This window comes from Patiria miniata, unplaced genomic scaffold (genome assembly GCF_015706575.1).
Source record: "Patiria miniata isolate m_02_andy unplaced genomic scaffold, ASM1570657v1 HiC_scaffold_18, whole genome shotgun sequence".
NCBI classification, from domain to species: domain Eukaryota; kingdom Metazoa; phylum Echinodermata; class Asteroidea; order Valvatida; family Asterinidae; genus Patiria; species Patiria miniata.
In genome coordinates, this window is record NW_024037056.1 from 6,589,092 (window position 1) to 6,614,534 (window position 25,443).

The following is a 25,443-nucleotide window of genomic DNA, read 5'->3' on the forward strand; positions in this document are numbered from 1 at the left end:
TATAAACACATTCGCATTCTAATGGCTTATGAAATTCAACGCAACTATACGATAACTTTGTAGTATACATGTCATGCACTGTTACGGGGGTCGATAGATCTATTTAGTTAATTATATGATGCATGCTGACGACATTCAATTATCACATACTGAGAAAGCAATATTGCATCCTTGGTAATAAGAACAGAACTGCAAGAAAAAAAATTTAAACGGATTGCATTCCCCTCAATTTGCATAGAAACACAACTTAAATACGAAAACATTGTTATGCCCAATTCCGATTGAATTGAAATTAGGTAGAGGAGCCATTTCTTTTGAAAAACTTTGCGCAACATTACTTGCAGCATTTGTTGAATTATGATGACCAAGTTTTTTCCTCTTAAAACCACTTCGCGCCGGGATTATATTTGCAGAAAATTTCGATTTTCACAAAAGGCTATTTTTTTCAGCCCAACTTCTGAAATACAGCTAAACGCCACAAATACTGATTCACAAGAGTAATTTCAACATTTTGTACGATATTTCTTGCTGAAACCTTGTATGTTTCAACACTTCGGTGTAAATTGAACAACTGTAGGCCGTGCACAACGGCCAATTCAAGATCAGCACACGGTCCGCCTCCACAAACTTAACGGACTTTGTGTTTGTGTGCTCAAAAGGCACGAGGGATTAGCGTGTTTAGACGTCACCGGCACCTGGAGGCGAGTCGAGGTAATCTTGTCGTCTTAACCCGTCCGCCGTGCCTGTGTATAATAACAGCCAGTGCGTGTTATCACGTCCTCCAACGCGAACTGGTTAAGTGTGAAATTTACTCTCGACTTTTTATCTCGGCTTAGCCGATACTGCAGTTAACCAACATATGCTTTGCAATATGGCTTTATACTCTTTTGGAAATTTTTCACTGTGAGCCACAAACTTACGAATTGAAAACTAAGGTCTAAAAAGTCTTTTTGTTAGCATTATTCTTTTTAATTGGGTGGCAACTGAATATGACCTATCTGTAATGGTTACATTTTGAAAATGAACTCAATACCGACTAATTTTGACCGACATCAATAATACGCTACCAACGCTAACTATTTGCTTCAAAAGGGCGCCTCCAGCGACGAGTCTCTGGAAGGTTGTGTCGTTTGGCGGGAAAAGCTTCTGTGTCGAAATATGTTCCTCTGCAGTGAAATGAGAGTACTGTAAGTGACCTGCAGACGAACGCTTTGGTCCTCAAGTTTCCTTTTAAGGTCGGCGATGACTTTTTTCAGACGGTCCCTTCTGTGGACAACAAGCTGTTGTTTCAATTTGGTTTTCTCGCGCATGCGCAGGTCCTCCTCCTCTTGAGCCAATCGGATCTTCTCATCCACAGCCGCCTTCTCGTCTCGGAGACGCCTGACTTTCTGTTCCAAGCTCTCCCGGATTTGACCAATGCTTCGTGATTGGTTACCGGATTGACTGGCGGCACCGCCCATCCTATTTGAGCCAATGGACTCCTCTGAGTCTGTGACGTCATCTACCGATTCCTCTCTCTCCGTGATGTCATCCAAGATCTTCTCCACTTCTAGCTCTTCAGTCAGACTGAGGGAATTTTCGGAAATGCCCGAGTCTTCGGTGACCAGTCCGCAAGACTCCAGCAGTTCCCCAGAGCTGGTCAGGTCCCCACTTCCGCTATTGTCAAAACCAACGTCATCGTAGGGTGATTTGGGTGACGTCACTACTTCACGTGCACAGAATGTCTCGTTGGCATTCACCTCCAAGTTGTCCAGTTTGGCCGCCATGCTGAACTCCACGTCAGGCGGGCATGCTCTGGATACATCGTGTCGCACACAGATCCCTCCACTCGCTCTGCCTGTTTTGTTATCCATCAAATGATGAAATTTCATGATTCCTTGGTCGGCTTGGTGTCGTCCGTTAGCCACTATGGCGGGATGTTTTCACGAGAGATAGAGCTCAAATCTGGAACAGGATAAATGAAATCAAAACAATGAACTGATGGAAGTACATATCGGGCACGCTGTGGATGTTTGTACAGTGCTCGGTAGCAGGTGCTTTGATGGCAGTGCAGCAAACCGCTAGGGTCATCGGTCGGTCTCTTTAAACAAAACTGACAAGTAACAAACAAGAAAGACGGGAAATATCCCGGAGCTGCTGTCAAACGCACACTTGTCATGAAAACATGACGAAAATGGGAAACCTGTCAGAATGGATAGCAATTTCGGCCAAAAAACCCTTATATAAGACTGATTGCTTGAAGGCTTTTGACTTTTATTCAGCAAGGTTTTTTTTCCAAATTGCTAACCGGCCAAAGAAAGTGTTTGCAATTTAGTAGTCTACCCTCGCGGTTATGTTGAGACTTGTCACGAAGCCTAACATCACGGTAAAAATGTCCGGATGATATTTCGCAGAGGAGAAAGCTTTTAAACGTTGTCCGCAGCATAAGGTAGAGAGCTCTTCAGTGATCTCGTTAAGACGATGGTGATGAACGTGCATGTCAGTTGAGCCGCAGCATTTTCGGAAATCAACCACTCGAACCGACATCTAAGACGAAAGTGATCATCAGTGCATCTCCCTACAAACCGTCTGCCCTTATATACGCTCAGTCACTGATTTACATAATGCACGCACGTCTGCAGTGTGTGGGATGCGCGCATCAATATTCATCATGATTTGCGCGCATTACGCTTGCATAAATTAGACCTCAATATCGCGTTTCCACGTAAATTTTTAAAGGGCGAAAATAGTCTGGTCTCGTTTAAAGCTTACCCAGGCGAATAGATATAAATTAGAATAGGAGTGATTTTATGATAATTCAGTTGGATATTATATGTACAGGTCAATGGTTAAATACTGTATGCAATGTTGTAACATAATTGGGGTTTAATTAGATTTGTCAAAGTACAAAATATTAATAGAACTAGCTGTCTGTAATCTACACAATGGTAATGGCCGTATCGATTGATACATTGGAGCGCTTGGTTTGTTCCCCACGGAAATCAATGCTTCTCTGAAAATGTCTCCAGGAAATTTATTTCAATTGATGTAACAGTACACCATAAATGTCGATTAGATTAAGAAGTTGGATGGAGCACTATAAGAAATGATCGAAGAGTTCAGTGGATGTCGCTGCACGGTTGCCCTTTCTCAAGAGACACAATTTTCTCCCGTTTATTCAGCAGACTGTGGTTCCCTCAAATGAGTATTACCTCCGCCAAGGAGGTAATGTTTTCATCGGCGTTGGTTTGTTTGTTGGTTGGTTGGTTGGCCTGTCTGTGAACACGATAACTTTGAGGGGTGGTCCTTGGTACAAGTACAAATCGATTAGATTTTGGAAGTGATCCGGATCTGGGTCCGGATGCAGGATTAAAAAAAAGGATTTTCCATCATTTTGTATATGCGAATATGCTATGTGTAGAGACCATGAACTTCTGCGTACAACTGAGTAGCTTCGTGCGCGTGCACTGACCCGGTGACCCTGTATGCTTTATCACCTACCTAATCTAACCACACAGGTCAACGGACTACACCATTTAATACAAAAGGGGAGTGGACAGGTAAACCGACGTAGATGTAAACTACAAAATGTTTTGAGTTTAAGGCTTTGCTTTATTGAATAACTAACGATATAAAGAGGCCAACATTGCTACTTTTCGATACATTCAGAAAACAACAATCCTGTTGATATTTTAAATGTGCAATAAAATATGGAAGTCATGCGAATATTTTCTTGGGTGTACTGACATATGGCGGGAAAATGTTAAGCCTTGGCGGAGGTTTGCGCTACCTGAGTGCTTTCTAGTTTTGAAAGTATTACGCAATGGATACTTGCTGTGCCATGTCTTATTATTTTTTTGTTATTGATGAACGACATCGACGATGATTCAAAACTGCTGACATTATAATAACTTAACATTTCACATTGACGTAAGCAAAGCATCATCACCTACGCTGTATTCTAATTATAGTTTTACTTTGCCGCTGGCGAGGAAAATGTTTGGTCCCTGAAACATTCGCACCGACCAAAAACAAACTGCGTGGTATGCGAGTCATTGCCACTGACGCTAATTCACTGGAATCATCATAGCGTTCGATCATGTCTCGCCGAGCCCACGCAAAATGATTTGTAATATGAATTCCGAGGAAAGGATGATATTAAAAACTGCGGTTTTGAACAAGATCACTTTGCCATTAGAAAGTAATTTTGAAACGGAGGCAGGCACTAGAGGAAAGATCAATTTGAAAAAAAAAAGACGCGGGGATGTGGCGTGTAACATTGTTGACTTTGCATTACAAATGAGAACAGGATCTCCACTGTTTTTTTTGTGAGGGGTACGTAATGATTTACAGGTTCCACTTGTCTGGACATGGCTTTTTTTCTTCTAAATACACGAGTGTTTTCTTCATTCCATGTTTTCTTACATATGATTGATTAAATCCCTAGTTCTCTGATCAAACATGAGACCGTCAAGCGGACGGTTAGAAAAGTCCATCAATCTTACGGAGACCATACCTTAAGTAGTGATAAGCTTTTAAAAGGTTACTTAAACTCAAAGACAACGCCGCCGGAGAATTGTATCGTCGCATTGAATTTGGCGAAAACGACACTTGTTATACAACACTATAGTTATATGTGATATTTCGGTGTGCAGTCAGGGCGATCAATCTTAGATATTTACCGTAAAGTTTCTTTACTTGTCTTCGTTTTTGTTATTGGTGGTGGTGGTGGTGGGGGGGGGGGGGGGTGGTGGGGGGATGAATTACTGCCGATGCGTCAAGAATTATTTATAAAGCAAATTAGTTTGTTTTTGTAGCAGAAAAGTTGAAAGGAAAAAAGGCTACATAATTTTTGTTCTTAGTCAAATAAATCAAGTCAAAAAGAATCGAGTTACTCCAATACGCATGATATTTCTCAGACTTTTGTCTGAAATCAGACTTTAACTAATTGCCCTTCAAGTAATACTTTCAAATATAAACTAAAATTGTTCGTATTCTCAGAGTGCCTGATTCATTATTACGTTAAGTTGATTTAGCCGTTAATATTGAATGTTATTTATTGTCGTTTCTGCTTTGTTTATCTGCTTTGTTTAACTGTTACATATTTTAATATTGTTATCATTTGTAAATTCTATAATTAGTGTTGTTTGTCTTGTTTTGTCTTGTTTTGTTGGGCACATCCACCACAAGCTTCGGCTTTTTGGGATGATTCCTCCACAGAGTGAAAATAAATGTTTAATGAATTGAATTTGGAATCCGAGAAAAAGGCATTAGGCCTATAGTACCGAAAGATGTGCATTCAGACATTTCATCAATTTTCAGACTTTTTTACTTGACAATCCCATCCCTGCAACCTTTTTGTTAATCGAATAATTCATCCCAGACGCTTTTCAAGCGGACCATGGATCGCCCATGGCGACTTTGACCGGAACTGTATAATCACTGACCCATGGTGCGTCATGGCGTTGCTGGAAAGAAGTCTATCGATCTGATGGAAAGGATGATTAGAGGAATGCCCTGGAACATTCTACGTTTGGTGGTGAATGCAGGGGGACAGACCAGTACTGTCGATCAAAGGATATAGACACCCGCCCTAGAAAACCAGACCAGATTTAAATTGATGTATACCTCAAACTTGAATCGTCTTGGAGATATTTTCTTCGGACATTACCGAAAATAACAATAATAAAAAGAGCTGTTTCGGTGTATTCCGAAACAGCTAATAACGCGGTGCTTATATAGCGCTTTTTATATAGGCTACCAACGGTCTTAAAGCGCTTCACAATTATTACCCTGTTCGTCAGGCCATGAGACCATTTTTTTGGCAGCAGCTCGAGATTGGCGCATTCTGGATTCTACCTTAACAGGTACCCATTTATACTCCTGGGTGGAGAGAGTCAATTGTAGTAAAGTGTCTTGTCCAAGAACACAAGCACTATGTTCTCGTTTATAGTCCAAACCACGGCACGTGAGTCGAACGGTAACCATTGGAGTGTTCCAATGCTCTCGCAAAGGAATGATGTTCTCTTACATGCTTTGTCATGTAACAGAGTCACGAACATCAATATCTCAATGAAATTATCGAAGGAGAAAGTATAGCATTCATTAAGGCCCCCCCTAAAAATGTCAGTGAAGGTCAGTTTTGATTAATAACATGCCACGGTTAATGGTCACTTTTGGCCAGAGTTACCCTTGACCCGAGTGCTAAATTGCCCTTGGCCCGATGAAAGATTTCACTGCAATATAAAATCTAATTAATGACTGATAAATATTAAAATACATACGCCAAACAGTCGAGAAAATGCCGTGATTTGTCACCAAAGACACGGACATTTTGACCTAACGTTGTTGATATCTAAACACGGCATAAATGATACATGTTTACGTTACATACCTAGTGTGGACATTCGTTTGTTTTAGTGTAGTTAAGAAAAACCTATGAAAAAAACTAATTTTACTCACACTGTGAAAACTCTTTCAACCCATTTCTTTCCTATGATTCCCTTTAGCGTTTCTCTTCGTTTTGCCACGGATAAACCTAACCCCAAAATGCCTCTAAACCTGTTTTTTCCAGAGAGGGGGAAACATTGTGTGGACGTGGGCAAGTCCACACAACGTCGCTGCTACCTGGTTTATGCGGACATCTTTTGTTCGGAAGTCCACACAGTGAATGTTATGCTTGTACAAATAATTGTTTTCATGCAAATAGCAGTAAGGATATTCATCGGTGTATTTATTCTTGTGCAAGTGAGGTTTTGTCAACTCAATCACTGTGATTTCTTGCTTCAGATAAAGTGAGTCAAACCACCACAAAAAAACGAGCATATCATCTGTACAACTATGGTATTTTAGTCATGCACAACATAACGACAGAGACATGTATTATTAAAAATGTTTTGTTTGAGCTAACTTAAGTGGAACTCTCGACGGTGGAACGGTACTCATATTTCACGAGCAAGACTTTCAATCAGTACTCGGATTTCAAAAAACAATTCGAGTACACTTTTACGAATCATGGCCAGCCAAACTCGAATGGTTGTTCTTAAATGTCACCGCGTCGAATTCAATCTTTTCCACTCTTTGGTGAAGGGTTTGGAAAAACACATTACAAATGAAAAACCTGTTCTTGGTCGTTGACTTTTCGTCCGATAGTAAACAGAGAATGCTGGAGGCATTTTTGATAGGATCGTCACGACCCACTGCACCGGGGCTCAAAAGTAATAAGATTATAATCTGCTTATAATGTAGGCAGAAAATAGGCAGAACGGATGGTTTGTGCTCCGGGCGTATTGACGGGTTTGCAGTTATTGAAGATATGCGTGACGCTCACAGCAATGTACCTTTTTACTTTTTTTTTGTAAATTCAGTTTCCAACTCTCCTTGTTTTACAGTGGGGCAGAAAGGGGAAATATTTGGGGCAACTGTGCCTTTGATGACACAAGCATGGCATTTGGCACACAATCAGAGTGTGTTCTAAGAAAGATATGTGGCTCTAGGGCCATCGCAGATTTACCCTTTGAAAAAAAATACTGGTTGAATAACAAGCAATTTTCAATTTTTTTAAAATGGCTGCCATAACTTGTTGTTCTACCTATATTTTATCCAAAGGACAAATTTGTAATGGCCCTATAGCCAAATATCTTACTCATGACACACTCTGACTGTGTGCCAAATGCCATGCTTGCATCATTAAAGGCAAATGCAATCACCTATCTGCCGCACGAGTTAGACGTCGTTGGGTCCCTGCTTTACGGTTTATTGGTTGGAAGACAACTTGCTAATCTCGATCAGTAAATTTTTAACGATTCCTAGGATTACCTGACTTTGTGTTGCAAAAACTACGTTTTTATGAAACTCAACAAAGGAGCCTTTTATATTTGCCACACGGGTACCCGGATCTTTGTTGTTATTTCCTGCGGCATTTCGAATTCTGTAAACCTGAACAAATACTCCGCAGACCGCTCGTATATTATGCATCCCTCGGTAATTCGGTAACCATGGCAATGACTCAATTGCTGAACCACCATCAACATAATGTGAGACCACGGGTCGCTATATTAGCTACAAAACAACCTCTTCATGTAGTAATTACAGCCTATATATTTATAATTTTCTAGTTGGTATGTTATAATGAATATAACATCACCTGACGCAAATTCTATCTTATGAGTGGTTTATGTTACAATGGAAATTGTCGGTTAAAATTTCGATGGAGAAAAATGCATAATTTAGCCGAATGATATTTTGTTTTATTACATGGTATAGTGCATCCATCCTTAAAACGATTTTCATTGGATTATAAATAAATAAATGTAGCTGCAAACGGCATGATATAATCAGACGCACTGTATTGAATGCACACAGATGTTTGACCTGAAATGAATATTTGTCTGAATCGATATGTTGCAAGATTAATGATAAACGAAAGGTATCAGAGTGGCCCCCCGCGCTGTAACCCTTGCAGATGTTTATGAATGTTAAATATTGTAAATTTAGAAGTAACGCAATGCTAAATATAACAGATAATCTTATGCATTCCATGATGTATGATCAGACAGTAGAATCAGACATACACGTGTACAGAGCCACATGAATGAACGTCTGTATATCCCAGCATAAGTATTTTATGCGACCCCGCGCGCCAGCCAATCGGAGTCGACTTTAGAAACTATGACGTGTTACGATCAGAAATATGGACTAAGCTGTTGATTGGTCAATTTGACCATGGTGACCGGTTTAGCTGATTTTCGGCTACTTTTGACATTTTTTTGTTAAAAAACGAGTTTGACAGAAAATTTGACAGAATGGATTTTTTTGGGCAGATTTCTGGCAGAATTCTGCAAAACTGGTTATTTGACAGAAAAACATAAGGCAATACTACATCTGCATGTGATTTTAAGTGTTTATTGTGTATTTAGAGTAATTCAGGGGAATCTGGCAGATTTTTGATAAATCTGACAGATTTTTGAAGTGTATTTAGCAGAACTTGGCCATGATATTACGGTCACCCTGAATGTGACTGCCATCTTTTTGTAAAACAACAACGGGTTATGGAAGATCCGATAGAAGGCGTCCGCTGACTGGTCAGAATCTCTGTCGAGGTCAAGACGCAGTCTTGTTTTGCATAATTAATCGCCGAGTCTGCGCGAATATCATAGACGCTTGCATGCAAGCGGCTATTCCATAGATGATGTATGATATGCACGAGCGTGACCGCGCGTGACTCATAGTAATTACTCATAGAAATCAATGGTGACTAAACTGTGCTGTGTTACATCATCGTTGAAAGCTACAAAACCTCCCTCCATTAAACCCTAGGCTGATATCTGTAGCCAAACCAATACGATACTAGTTCATTTTCCGCATCGGGTGGACTGTAGGAGCTCATGCGATGGTAATACGTGCAGCAGACGACAAGCCGTAAGGCACTTCCGCCATTTCCGTTTTCCTGTTAAGGCGCGAGTTGCTAAGGACGGGCCGGCCGGCTGTGAATTGGTGCACTGCGACACGCGCGCGTCGATAATGCGATGCGCTGGCCTCGGGGTTGCAATAGGCTGACACACTGTGACGTCACTACGGCTGGCCGTATGTGCAAGCTGTATCCACAATGTAACACTGTGCTTGCAAATTGTATTTGTCTGTCCCCTAACAAAATAATATTCATGATTCATTGTTGGGAACTCAATGGCTAAAGTATTATGTACTTTCACAGCGTTGTTCGAAAACCTTCGAATCCACTTATTTAATGTGAAATTCACGATATAAAAACCATACAAACAAGAGAAATCGTTATTAACACAAACCCTGTCCTTTTTTACAGAGATCGCAAATTTTATTTTGTCTGTTCCTTAACAACAAAATAAAATTAATGATTCATTGTTGGGAACTCAATGGCTAAAGTATTATGTAGTTTCACTGCGTTGTTCGAAAACCTTAAAATTTACTAATTTAATAAAAAAATGCACGATATAAAAATCATACAAACACGAGAAATCGTTATTAACACAAACCCTGTCAATTTGGCAGAGATTCGAGTTTTGAATCCAAATTGAAATATTTGTTTAAAAGAGTAAAAATTTTTCACACTATTTAAACATAGTATGATACAGAAAGAAGCAATCGGTGTTTCGACTTTTGCATTTTGTTTTATACCGACATAGATTTCCAATAGATCCAACGCGCTCCCCGTGAATAAACAGCTCTGCCTTCGGCTCGGATACTCAGCCGATATTGGGATTGATTTTCCCAGCACGAGTGAATTTCCTGTGCATCTTCGCCAAGGCTCTTGGGATGTACACGCACAGTAATGGCACGGGACCTGGAAGTCTGGATCTACCGAGGAGGTCAAGAACAGAACCAGTCTCTAGACCTGAATTCTTCCCTCTGACGTGTGAAACGTGCAGAGAACGTTCAAGGGAACGTTTCTGCGAAAAATCGAATGCAGGATTTAAATCTAGTTGTACATTTAACTGATGGTGGCATTTTGCTTGAGAAGATAACAGTACATTTTTTTTTAGGGGGGGGGGGGATTTGCCCTTCACCGACGAAGTATTACTTATACAGGGTGAACCAAAAAAATGTAACATGAAACTTTGGCCTTTTTCAAAAGCGTGATCTGTGAATTTGTATGTTTTGGATATCAGATTAAAGCTGAGAGGGTTTTTTCAAATACTGAAAAAAAATCATGAAAACAGCACATTGGATTGTTGTGAAAATGCCAGTTATGTAACACAACTGCTTATTGGTCCATTCCAATGGCATTACCAGTTAAGGGATTTACACAGTACCTATTTGTGTATGAAATGCATGTTTTAACGCACTAATGTCCTAATCCTTACAAACAACACGGCACATAATATGACAAGAGTACAAATAAATTTGATGGAAATCCCTTTTATTGTCCATCTGAACAGGTATCTTTATAAACTTTAGTTATCCTTTTTAGTCCTATTTTAAACCTTTTCAGCATCATAAACATGTGGAAAAATTAAAGAAATTGCACAAATGAAAGACAATTGCACAGTGGGCTTACAGTAACATGTTTCACTGTTTCAAGCACCACTGGAAATGATGAAAAATCACTAGTTTTACATCATTGGCATTTTCTCAGCAACCCTATGTGCTGTTTTCTTGCTTTATCAGTATTCGAAAATATCAAACTGTCAGCTTTAATCTGATACCCAAACGTAAAAACATTCATAGTTCACGTTTTTGAAAAAAAGGCAAATGTTTCAGGGTTGCAATTTTTGGGTCTCCCTGTTCATTTGTTATCTTTCTCATTGCCAAACAAGAAGTATTCAAAGAGCCAGCGTTTTAAAAATGTAGTTTTTTTGTTGTAATATTACTATGTTTTCTCAGTCACAACTTAACTGTCCATTTTAAAGGCCTGAAACTATTCCTGTCTGATTCAGTTTGATATGATGGTCATCGATCATCAGATCAAAGATGTATGAAATGCAGTGATATACAAGTAGGGTAAAGGGTTGACCGCGACTGGCTTGCTTTGTGAACCAATTACCAAACGGGAGGGCAATTTATAAATGTGACCATATGGGCCATGCACTCTGAATGTAGCCTGGAAACCAGTCGTTTATGAATGCGCAGATAGCAATTTGCATAATGGTGGTTTTGAAAGGGCACAGATTTATGGCGTAGCCTTTTTGCAAGTCGTAACCAATGCATTACCAGGCTTTATCAGATTACCGGTTTAGGATAAAAGTATTAATTCAAACCCTTTGTGGTATGACGTCATGCAGTTGAGCGGCCTTTTAGCAAATCGTAACCAATCAATTTCTAGGTTTTACCAGATTAAAGATTAACATTGTGCAAACATATATTCTGTGCCAACTAAGTGGTTCTTTCAATCAAAATCAAACAAGTGATTGTTTTCAACAAGTAAGAATTCCCAGCCTACATAAAGCAGGATTGACTAGCTGCGACTGCCTAAGTAACTTGGTACAGCTATGCTTTGACTGCGGGTGAGTGATAAAACAGCTGTGACCACAAGTTGCCTGCTTTGTCTGTTGACCCAGTTTGACTAGTCACAGTGCTTGCTTTTGAGTGAGTTTTGACTGTCTGTGACTGTTTTAACAGCAGGACGGTTAAAGGATAAAATATCAACGCAAAAGCTTTATGACATTACGTCATGCAGTTGAGCTAAAACGAATGACCCGCCGGAGGTCTTAGCCAGCTTTTGTTTTAAAGCTTAATGTTTACTATGAAAATATGTTTTAAAATATTAATTTTTAAAGAAACAGAAACACTAGAATCCTACTTGCAAAATTACAGCTCATTTCATCAAATTTATCAAACAAGGTTGATCTGTTTCAGTTTTTTCCTGTTATATATCAAAGTGAAGGTGAATTCATATATAAAGTGTATTACAATACACCAGGCATGAGAACTGAACTTATGCTGTGCCCAGTAAGTCCATTTTTGTCGTCTTGAAGAAAGCTAAGGAGCTAACATGACTCAGACATTTCTCTTTCATTATCGTCCTATACCTCAACGACCCTTCAGAGCTTGTTTGCTTCGCAGAACAAGTATTACGTTACCTGTGAGTCGTCCACCTCAGAAGGCTGAAGATGAATTAGTCATATTATGGTAATTGGGAAATTACGGTAAATAGCGTGTGTCCTGAGTGAGATTGGGATGTTAAGGGCGCTAAGTGGAATACAAGCATCGTGTAATATAATAGTCATTGGTTCTTAAGAGATATATAGATAATAATTCAAGCATCGTGTAATGTAATAGTCATTGGTTCTTAAGAGATATATAGACAATAATGCAAGCATCGTGTAATGAAATAGTCATTGGTTCTTAAGAGATATACAGTGTGTATAAAAAAAATGCAAACACAATACAAGGAAATGCCAGACGTAGAATGTGTAACCAACATAGATAATATAGGTATGGTTTGAAAGATACACCTTTCCACTATAAAATGAGACATTAAACGTCCAAATATGATAATTTTGACAGAGTTATGAGTAGTTTTCCAAGAGAGGTCTAATTGACCACGGGATTTTAGGCATTGGGGCAAAGGTAGCCTAATTGCCTCTGTGTGGATATTTACCTTGCCTTCAAAAATGTGTTTTGCGAGTAAACACAATTCTAAACACTTTCTTGCCATCACTTCATGCTGAAAATGTTGAGCATGCAAACATATTTACAAACTAATAGCAAGAAAGTGTTCAGGATTGTGTTTACTTGCTTAAAAATGGCGTTTAGAGTATAAACACATTTCTTAATACATATCTTAAATTGTTTCACATGTTTAGCACACGATAGTCGACATGTTTAGATTTTGCATTTAGATGTTAAAATTTTGAGATGTTTAAACGACTTTCGAATAATGTCTGTTGTTCATTATAGGTTTCCAGAAAGTAACTGCATATTTACAGACTTTAATGGGATTTAACTTATTTCACATTAGAATGTTCAAATGCTACGCTATGCCTAACCAACCATGCACTACATACTAGAAGTTGTCGTGGCTTAATTTTATATTCAGCTTTTCCCGCCATGATGGAGTCACGGTTTCACCATGAATAATTTCAATACTTAAGTACGAAAAGAGATTTAATGCGATTTTACACTGATGTTTGCCAAAAATCACAGTACTTTGTTTAATATTTTTAACTTGTCAACTGAGGCTTTATCGCTGGTGATGTTTGAAGACAATTGTGACGACGATTCTTGAAATCGCATTTTTGGACGAGAGAGGTTCTAGGGTAATTGCATTTAAATGGTGATATAGTTTGAACGGATTGAGCAATTTTATTATTTTTTTCGTCTAAAAATAGTTTATGAAATTGGCTTTCAAGTCACTATTATTTTTGGTGCTACATATTTTTTTTAAAATAAGAAATATATTTTTGGGGGTTTGGATTCCGTTTTTTTTTTACTCACCCTGTATTTAAAAAAGAAAGTTTTACACAACAGACCTAGATCTTTTGTAAGCTTGTTCACGTGCACTTAAAAAAATGCACCTGTTTTTCTACACTAATATTAAATTGATTTTGCAGCGTAGCGTTGTGCACGCAACGCTACGTGTATTCAATCGGTAGATCGCTTAAACCGCACGCTGGGGAGGGGTACTTCTTAAGACGAATTGCAATGCTTGGGTGGTTTCCTGAGGAGATCTGGGGCAATGCACTTTACGTTCCTGGACTGCACACCCTTGCAAGCTGTTCATGGTGCGAAGCTTATGGAAGAGTTAGTGTTGATCTGGTACACGGTACCCTGTGGAGACATGTGCACAATAGGGAACAAAAGATTGTATACGTCTCCATAGAGCAATTTCTATAGGTGAATACGTCTCCACAAGGTATCACGAAACAGATATATGGATTTTACTCAAACACTAGGAATTTCAAAGGTGTGTTGAAACGTCGCAAATTGAAATATTTTATGTAAGGGATATTAAGTCGGAATTTCAGCCCAGGAAATTGATTCTGGTTAAAATAGGAGCATTTTGAAAGTACAATTTCATAATCGAAAACTTTAGTACACGAGAACAAAAGAATTAATCCACAAGGATACAAATTCCAGTATGTGGAAACCACTGCAAGAATCCGTCAGGATTTGGCTAAATTCCTCTTGAAGAGAACGATTTTCTCAAACCGACTCGAACGAACTGAATACTGAATTGCAAAACGAAGCCGCTAGAAAAACATATCCGCATTATATTTCTCCTGTCATAGAGAGGGGCTCTCTCGGCTTTTAAATGATATTGATCAGAAGACAGGTGAATCCACATTAATTTCATGATAATCGTCAGATCATACCGTCAATTTCACCGCAGGTGTAACCGATGTAATGCTTCATATGTTTGTGTAAATTGTCCATAGTAAAGCCAGTGGGCAGGTACTTTTTGGTTTGATCGGACACTGCTAGGTGCAGGGCGGTGGAACCGGGGGAGGGGAGCCCCCCGCCCCTCCCCCCTCGCCGATTTTCCCCAGGCCAACAAAAGTGCCCCTCTCGCGGTTATAAATGTGCCCCCTAGAGATGAAACAAAACTGCCCCTCAAACGCACATGAAATATGATCGCGCTACAAATAAAATTGTCTCTTCTCTTGTAATGGAAAACTGCCCCTCAAAAACACAAAATACTCCTCTCGCAGTAATAAAATTGTGCACTCTCTCGAGATGGAAAATTGGCCACCAAAAACAATAGTGCTTCTCGCGCGATAACTTCTCGAAATGTAAAAAGCACAATTTTATTAGTGCCCCGCTCGCAGCATTAAAACTGTGCCCCTCTCATGGAAAAAAAATAGTGCTCCTCCTCACGTGAATAAAATGGTCACTGAGCTGGCCATTAAAAGCATCAGTGCCCCTCGATAAAAAATAATTGTCTCTCTACAGAACTAGTCAATTTCATTGGCGAACCCAGAGAGATTACTGCCGTGGCGGAGGGTATGCGATGTGCCGAAGGCCCACGAGCGGATCCAAGGGGGGAGGGTACAACGGGGCCATGCCTCCCGCCCCCCCCCCCCAAAAAAAAACAAAACACGAACCCCAAATTTTTTTTAGAGACGTCACAAAAAAGGTAGCCTTTACGTACACCACAATCTTTTCCTTAAAAAATAGCTTAAAGTAGTCGGAAATCGTTTGTCAAGTGAACTCCAAGGAAATTTCAAGTCGAGATTTGAGTTTAATTTATTTCATTTCGACCTAAAGACGTGCGCAGGCGTAGAAAAGCCTATCGCAATCAAATTACAGATTGGTTGATGCAGTTAGGACGAGTGCAGCCATGCGTAGATTGCATGGAATGCTCTGCTTGGTTAATGAAACAAATCTATGATTCAGCTTTCTGTATATCCATTGGTGAAAAACTTGCGTTGGTGTAAGGATTCTGAGAAAAGCAATGAGTCGAATTGAGGTTTGTATCACTCTGCTTTGCTCTTCTCCACAGCGTCTCAAGATTTGTATTAATTTAGCAATCGCATTATAGGAACCGTAAAATGCTCAGCTGCAAGTGTAAAACAAACTGACTTTTTATTCCGGACGCCTTCATTTGGAGGTGTTTGGATTTAATATAAAGTGTCTCCATTTGTGAGGTGTATCGTCGAGGTCTGCGAGAATACTGTCGATGCCCAAGGGTAATATAATATACATGATATACGATAGCACTAAGAGGCGTTGTCACCTCGCCATCTGCCGTGTTTCTGGGCAGCATTTCTCATCTTTATTAACGGTAGTGTAGGTCGGATCTCAGCTTCTGTATAACACCACTGCATCCCAGGTTTTAAGACCTTACAGTCTGATAAACAACGTCTTCGCTTCAAGTGCTCTGAAAATCAATTGCACTTTCGACCCGGAACCAGAATTGTCAAGAGATTTTGTTTTCTGGCAAGAGATTTATTGAGGAAGCATAACCTCGCACAAATTCATCATACAGGGTTAGTCAGAAAGAAAGTGAACCGGATTAAAGATATTTTTTCTTCTTAAAAGAGCATGTTCTTCCACTCATCTGAAAACTTAAAGATTTACTGAAATTGATCCATGCCATCAGAGGTTTATGCTCGTTTTACCAAAAGAATCCATTCTTACAGCTGTCTATGGAATGCCATTGGAAGCTATTGAGCAATAGTGAGAATTACATATTACACACTGATTTCAAATCCAAAAAAAAAGATTTTAATAATTTAAATGAAGACTTAAAAATTGTTTTTACTGTCAGATTCTGTGTTTTGAATATGAGAAACAAACAAGTCAACTCTTTTTTTCTCATATATTGATGGTGATTATTGTATGTTTTCCTTTGTAAGTTTTCGTTCATTATCGAGGTGGGAAAACGTCCATGTTTCATTGTTCTCAATGGTATTCATCAATTCGTAGAACGGTAAATGATCAGTGATGGACAGCCGAGTTTTGTGATCTTTTATTGAGATAGACATAACTTAGGAATAGAGTATGCAAATTACGTGAAATGTTCACAGTTACAAGTCAATAACATGTACTTCATCCTATGTTTTTGTATAAAACGGAGCAATCTAAATATTTGGGGGAAAAAATGCAAATTCGGTCACTTTCTTTTTGACTCACCATGTACACTATCTCTTAAAATTTGGTTGACATAATGTGAATATTCCTTATTGATATTAACGTCATTCGTGTCCATACTCATGACTTACCGGACAGTAACATGTTCTGCACTTTGTTTTCCTAAATTTTTAATATACTATTTTTGGTTACAATTTACTTAAAACCGTCACGTGTGATCTATTATTGTCAACTGAATCAGAAACGGTGCGCAGCAGCGAGGCGTACTCGGTTTCATTTCGTTCCAGTATCTGCAGCCTGTATTTATATTTTGGTACTTTGTTCGTCATTAACATTAAGTAGCAGTCAATTGGCACAAGATGTTAATTTCGTAAGTGGCTCTACTACAAAAATGTGTGTGAACAATAACAACCACTGTCAATTTTTTTGAGTAAATTGAATATTTTCGGCAAAATTCAGTTCAGTTTAGTTATAAAATTGAAATGTATAAAACTGATTTGAACGTGTACATCTTGGGTTAAATACGTCATAATAGGTAAAATTTAATATTCCCAAACGAATTTAGTTATTGACAACGTGCACACACTGCATATAATACAACAATCACCAGCGTTTTAACAATTCAATACTGCAACATGAAGCTGATCTTTCATAGGAAAATCTTACCTTTTACTCGGCGTGTAGTGTGAGCGAGTCGACATTATATCTAGCGCCGTACATCTCGTCACAATGCCCCACGATGTTTGATTAGATGAAGCACTGACGTTTCACGCTGGCGGACTTTGTATGTTTTGCTTCGTCTGTGTGAAAGCCCCCGTCTTAATTATAGCGGGCGAGGACTGCATGAATTCTGCCTTGCCGTATGACTCACCAAATAACCAGATCTCTCATTGGTCGCTGTGTGAAGTGACGAGACGCACTGGCCAATCGCAGCCGCGGTCTCACACGTCCCTTCCCTGCTTATGTATTCTTGTCTGTCCGTTGCGTGCAATTTTAACATTAGACTTACACACAGCTTTGCATTATTGAGTACATGAGCCTTAATAAAGCCAGCCAGCAAGCGTCTGTCTATATAACTGGCCTCGATTTATTAATTAAATGATGGTGAATATCCTGACTCGGCGATAAAAAATAATTATGTGAAGAATATTTTGTGAGAGGAAAAATCATTGCGAAATGATCGCATTTCATATACTAGCTTGATTATTGCAACCTTTTGTGACGTGTGGAGAAAAGATAATAATTTTGATAAATCTGTAATTGAGGAAAATGTTTCATTTATTTGTTTTGCAGTGCACGGCACTTAACTGTACAATTAATATCAATTCGTTATTTACGTCTTTTGTCATTTTAATTCCATCGAGTGCATCACTCATCTTAACCACGAGATGGCGCTCAAACCGATTCACGAAAGGCAGAGATATGTAAATGCTAGTCTGTCTGAGACACCGCCACCTAAAGTTGGATCCATGGTCGGTTTGATATGCAAGGGCGCCACCATTTCTTAACTAAGCGCGGTTCAGACAAGAGCAAACCTTCGCGGTACCCCCCCCCCCCCCCCGCCTTGCAAACAGGGCGCTGGGAAGGGCCGATGGGCTTCACAGAATCTTGTGGAAGAAGTGTGGTCGGCATTCTGGGTAATTTATCATGACCTGTATATAAAGCATCTGGCTGCAGCTGTTTAAGACCGCAGTTAGCTAATGCGTGCAAATGCTATCCGAAAACTATCTCATAGAAATGTACACATTCCATACCGGATGCGATTTCTTTTTCATTGCAGACCATGTGGACACAATTTTGAGCGTCGCATAATGCAATCATTAATCCTTCGTGAATTCGAATCGGAGCCTGAGCAAGTGACGGGAATTGAAAATTTACAACACAGATAAGGTTTACCGATTTTCTCCATTATTACGCGTACAATTTTCAACGCAAAAAAAAAAAAAAAAAAAAAAAAGGAATGGGAACGAAAGAGTGATGTCTGTTTAAAACCTTCGCATGTCGACTGTGGCCGTGATGACTTGCAGGTCACAGGTCACGCCAAATCTATCCAATCAGAGCGTGAATTCATCAGCCCTTCCCAGCGCCCTGTTTGCAGGGCGGGGGTACGAGCGAAGAGCAAACCTTGTTCCTGTACGCCTTGCAAAGATAGAGGGCGGGCTTCCTGTCAACGTCCGCGAATTTGCTTGGCGATGTGGCTTGCAAATTAACGACTGATGATTTCAAAGCCGTGCAGATGAAAAGAAAGGCCGTAAATTTTTGTTTTATTTCCCATTCACATTGTACTTTGAAAATCTCTATTATCATAGACAATAGAGGATCCAAATGAAATAATGTCGGGATTGTTTTCCTCTTCAATAACTCAAATTGTTGAGGTTGATGACCACTAATCATCCTAAAACGGGCCTTATCAAATTAAATTTCCAATTAGCAAAGTGCAATGCCATTTAAATCAAACTGCAATAGTAAGTGCAAAGTGCGTTGTCAAAGCTTACACATCTTCGTTATCTTTCTAACAGCTTGTTATGTTACAACCATGCTGACAATTAAATGACTCAGCTCTGACGGTGATCGCTGGAACGAATGGATTTATGGTTGCAAGGCGTATACCATTGAGGTAAGTGATTGGCTATTGATTATATCACGTGATAAAGATAATGTTTACGGTAATTAAAATTACGTCAAGTGTCATTGACGTTATGTCGCTTGACATAAAATGAATACATATAGGAATACATTTAAAAAAGTATTGATAATATCGTTTTAAATCTTTAGATTTTAAACACCTTCTCCACATATAACTGAACTGGTTTACATTTTGAAAGGTTCATTCCAAAGTGTAAATATTTTCTATATCATGTAAAAATATTTCTACATTTATCATGTAGAAAACACAACAACATTTATCACTTGGTGAACAAGAACTGTAACAAATGACTGAATTGAAAGTTTGTACTTTGTGGTCATTTTTCGGAGAATCGTTGTGGTCGTGATGCGTCATACTCAAGCGCCAATGCCCGATTGTGATGCGCTGTGGAACTTTCCTCCATATCCATGGGCGTCGCCAGGATGGGGCAAGGGGCTTCCCCCTCCCATCCCCCACCCCCCTATAAAAAGTAAAAAAACAACAACCAGAACCGAAAAGGAGGTATGAAGTCATATTTGCTATTAATTTAATACACGTGTAACAAAACGGTTGTCTGCAGGGGCGGGGTGGATACGTGTCCCCCGTCCACTGATACATTGAGAATATGCTAAAGAAAGTAAAGGATTTTTGGTGGCCTGTGCTTTGCCCCCCCCCCCCCGAAAAATATCTTGGCAACGCCCATGTCCATATCGTCACTTCCCGGCCGCTACACGCGAACATTTAAGTGGGATACTTAACAGTCGGAACCAATAATTATTGCATAACAAACCCAAGTCTGAGCTATGTACACTCTAAAGTCCGAAGACTGTATTAACTAAAACCGAATCATTGATTAATTTGCCTCGCCATAGTGACTTGCTCATTATGCACGGAGAGAGTTCACTCCCAGTTCTCTCCGAGTCCGAGTAAATGTGTCCTTTCCAATAAACACAGCCTGGTATAGCTGCTTGGTCGAAGTCTATAAATAGCCCACCATTCATTAATTAACCATATTAGGATCTGTAGTTTTCTGCTGCCGTACAGCAGGGGTCGTTGTTGCAGGAGGCCGGCATCTGTAGAGTCTATCTTTGTATGGGTCGATGACCTTCTTTTGATCGGAGGTTTGTTAGCCGATTCAGTCGGCTTGTAGTCCAAGGATGTCTTATGATGTGTTGACTTAAAACACTGTCGTGATTCAAATTTGCTGAATTATATTGATCGTGATCGTTTAAGGATTCTTTTTGGCTGCGTCCCGGTATTGAAGCGGTTTCATTAGATTTGTTTTATTTTAGGCCAACATCTTTTTTATTTGATTAGTCTTTAATGTTTAATTCGCGAGATGTCGTAAATAGTCTATAGAGTCTGAAAGTTGACCCCTGGTGGAGCGCTTTCGGGCCCCTCAAATAGGAAAATTAGCGTGTAAAAGTCGGAGGTTGTAAAATAATTTTTGGTACATTGATTTCTTAGGAAAACCTCACTCGGAAAAGGCCTTTGTAAAATTGCTATTAGCATCTCATGACATGGAAGAGAAATATCGTGCCAAAAATTGACCTTTTACTTCCAACTAACTGAAATACATGTGGATTAGTGGAACTCGGAGCACTCGTACAAAGATGAACATTTGTTGCGGTCATTGGGTAAAAACTGAAGCTTAAATAGGAGCCTAAAATGTCTTTTGGGACACACATTTTTTTTGAATAAACTTGAAGGACTATTCTAATTTACAAACAACTTTAAAATGACCGTTGATAAGAATTGTATTCAAGCAAGCCCGACTAAATCTAGAAACCATCGGATGTAGGTAGAACAAATGTTGGCGTCGTTTATCGTTTTCGTTCTCACGCAAGTTCCCGATGTGAAAACAAACGTCATCGAACGAGAAGACCTATGTATGAACATGCCGGATGTGAAAGGTCGTAAGTAAAATTCGGTTTTATCCATCTCCAACTGATTTCTCATCACATTTGTTTTTATGGAATGCCAAGATAAAATTCCAACATGAATGTTTCTTGGGGGTGATTACGGTCAGAAATTCTGTCAATAGCAAGAGAAAGGGCAACCCCGTGTAAAATGCCCATAGAAGGGTCGCGGAGGGGTCCGGAAGCTCACAGACAAAATGGCGTACTTTCAGGCTCTGTGGAGGCTGAATTCTAATACTAGCCGAATGGCATGATATTTCTAAATATCAAACTATGAATATAATGATTCCCCAATTTGTGAAATACTAACAACATTCCCATAACAAAACATCTTATTTGGGATTTATTTGGTTTGTTTATCATTTACTCGGATGTCTTGTTGTTTTTGTTATGTCTGACTATGCAAGCAAATGCTCTTATCTTCTCACGTGCTGAGTGTAGAATATCATCGTATAACCTTTACTTGGTTCAAACACGGCTCAAAATAAGTGTGACTTCTAAATTGCTGTGACTGGTTTTATTGAATTTAATCCGTCCCAGTCACTTCCTACGCACTCAGACAATATTGTCACGAACTTCTCTCGGCGACACCGTATCGACATCGTGTTGATATAAACCCAGCACAAGGATACAATTTGAGGGGTTTCGGCCACGTTTCACACCGGATTGTCTGGAAAATGTGTCTGTCAATTTACGACATCGCGGCAGTTGCCAGCAATAATGAAGGAACGCCAAAGACAGCCAGGAGACAATTGATTTACATTTGTGCTGCTGACAATGTCATCTGGCGCTACTTGTAAAAACCATGTTACCTACAAACATATGAGCTCCAATCATAACACAGGAGTCTTATTTTAGGCGGCAGGGGCCAGACCGGGCCGTGCACTGATACTATTTATACATAACTAAAATATCCCACTGGGTGATTACATTCAGCAGTTTACATAAGGTCACGTGAATGCCCGTCCCTGCCCGGATAATATGATGAATTCCCCCACAAATATGCCTCCGCCTCTGACGTCAGTCCGGTTGCTTAGCAACGGTAAGTCTGGTTAATGATGGCGGCCAAGGCCATGTTGCTATGGCAGGCCCTGAGTAATTATATAGACCGACGGTGCCGACTGTGGGGTCATCCAAAACTCTTTGTCCTCACCGCTGCGAAAATGAAATTTAGTCTGTCGCCCCTGGATGGCGAGGCTGAGCAAAGACCACGAGATGTTATCGTATATTCTTTCCTGTAATGCTATCTGTATATGATAATATTTGCTCTGTATGACTGATAGACCGCAAAGCCTGAGAAAACATTCGCTGTCGTGGATATTTTTGCTGTTACGAATAGACCCTTTTCATCAGTCAAATGTTCCTCAACTTTTGCTCAAACCGTCTTTCTAGTAACAACAGTTGAAAGCTTGTTTATATTTTCTTTGGATCGTGATGTAACATTGAAAATAAAGTGTAGTTTAATACGAGTGCTGAAATTGACTGCAATATTTGTAACCCAGTTTAAAGAAACGTGTGCTTCGAGTAAGTACGCTTATTGCAAAATATTGTTACAACAAATAAATAGCACTTGCTTAGACATGAAGATGTCAGTAGAATTTGAGGCAAAACACGAAGTGTCTTGGCCCTTGTATTTGAATATCTCAATTCATTGGAGGCGCCTCTTTGTCTACGAGTCTGTTTCCATCAACTTCAACTGACTTGATCTTCTCAGGGTGGTCGCTTGTCTCCGTCTTAACGTGTTTACAATTTCTTCTGTGCAAGCCTGTTAAAGATGTGTCATCAATCGCCGTGAAATATGAAATATTGGACGGGGAGCGAAGAGCTATTATTATGACGTTGTCTCCATGTTAGTTGACATTTTCATGAGCTGTTTTTAATGATGACTGTCAGATCTAACGAACTTTGAAGCGAGTGATTTGTGACTCGTGTGATGTCATTGGGGTCTACCCGATGTTCCCTAATACAAATATATGTTCCCTAATACCGATGTTCCCCAAAATCATCAGGGTTAGAGTTAGGAGTAGGGTTAGGGTTACTCTCTAAATTCCAAAGAGTAAACATTCACTCCATTCGAGTGAAGATTCACTCCCACAGTCGGAAACTAGGGACTAGACGTTTTAGAGTGAAATTTCTTCAATCGTCAAGATCGAGTTTTCACTCGAGCTTCGACTGAAGTGGTTCATTTTTCAGACTATTTCAATCGAAAATGAGAGTGATTTTCACTGTAAAACGTCTTGTCCCTAATTTCACTCTTTGGAATTTAGAGAGTAGGGTTAGGGTTAGGGTTGGGGAACATAGGTATTGGGGAACATAGCTTTGCACCCCTGCCATTGGTTTAAGATCATGATACAGATATAATGACATAATAACATACGAGATAATGAACAGAATGGTTGTGCACTCATTGTGAAGCCATTCTAAAAGAATGTGGATTGGTTCTTCACTCGCGAGGGATGGAAAGTTGAAGAACAATATGGTCGTTCCCAGCTGCTCTGGCAAGTGCGAATCCAGAACAATTCTTTGGGTTGGGGGGGGGGGGGGGGGTAACAAAAATGTGGTCCCAAAAAGTGGGTCCAGAAACTAACTGCGTGGGGTTCGGGGCCCGCTGAAGGGGCCCGACATTTTTTGGATTCGAGATGCTCTGTGGTGCGATCTGAGGCAATTTCTGACCACTTTAACCCATTTTTTTCAGGAAAAGATGGCGGTGTACGCAGCGCCTGCCTTTATTGTGACGTCAATTGGGGGGGGGGGGGGGGCGCTTGGCCCTCGTTGCCCCCCCCCCCCGATCCGCCCTTGTGCTCAGGTGTAGACTGGACTGACTGACAAATATCAGTGTCTTCATTCGCTTTTTTTCTTTAAAGATTTCATAGTGCGGGGAAACTGAACGATAAGCTAGAAACAGATAACGGAGTGTCTAGAAGAGAGCATATTGGATTTTATTGATAGGGCCTGGTCCCGTGTTTGTCATCGCGTGAAGAATACCAGGCAGGTCACGTGTCAATAAATTTTCAAAAGTGTTATTGGAAGGTGCGATAAATCAGGCAATATGGAACCGATGTCCTTCCACAGGCCTCTGCTGTATTTTGTTGTTGGTCGGATTCTATTTACAGTGAGACAGTCCAGCCGGCTTCAGTTTTAAAAATCAATTTTGTGCTGGTTCTTATGATACTGATAATGAATGACATATGAATTACCATAGCTGCAATGTGCGTAAAAGTAAGCTTGCACTTTTTAAAAAAAAATTAGTGAGCAAGTCACAATACAGCTGTACTGTTGATAAATTGATGTGATCATTGAAAATTGAAATTGAAAGACCGCTTGGACCATTTTCCGCACTGTTGCTGATGCTAATTTGCATTTTGCCAGCAATCCTTAAATGGACACCGGCGGCAGTAAGTTGTATGCTGTTCTGTTGATGATATTTTGCTATCCTAATGGTGCCATTATCGAGTTAAGACCATCTCATTATTTCGCTCGAGCCAACAATTATGACCACCATACACCGTATCATGAGTGTAATTTGTACAGCAGTTATGCAGCCAGGCACTTGGGAGAATTTCCTTTTAATGGTACGAAGCACACAATCTAAATTACACTAATGTCTCCTCAAACACGATACGAATTGATAATAAAAAAGACAGAATTCCTTGTTTATAAAATCGGACTGGTTGTCATTTTTTTCGGATGAGATTTTTTTTCTTCAGTTTTTCTTCTCAGAAATTGCTGGATAAGTTATTTTTATTCCCGATAAAACAATGACGCAAACATAAATTACAAATGTCTTCTTTTTAATCCATACAAGATTTAACTTTAATATTAAAATATTTTAATGAATTAATAAGGGATTAAATTGTGTGATTGGGAGGTGTTAAACACTCTGTTTAAGACCCATTGGAGTCTGGATGCTGA

The 25,443-nt window shown here is 39.7% G+C and overlaps 1 protein-coding gene across 1 annotated transcript; it reads right to left on the reverse strand.

Annotated features, from left to right (window-relative positions):
• Positions 1-802: 802 nt before the first annotated feature.
• Positions 803-17,812, reverse strand: LOC119724434. Its single transcript, XM_038195495.1, has 2 exons — positions 17,653-17,812; positions 803-1,944 (listed from the first exon to the last, which is right to left on the reverse strand). The coding sequence occupies exon 2, from the start codon at positions 1,869-1,871 to the stop codon at positions 1,086-1,088; it is 786 nt and encodes a 261-aa protein (XP_038051423.1). The 5' UTR covers positions 1,872-1,944; positions 17,653-17,812; the 3' UTR covers positions 803-1,085.
• Positions 17,813-25,443: the final 7,631 nt, after the last annotated feature.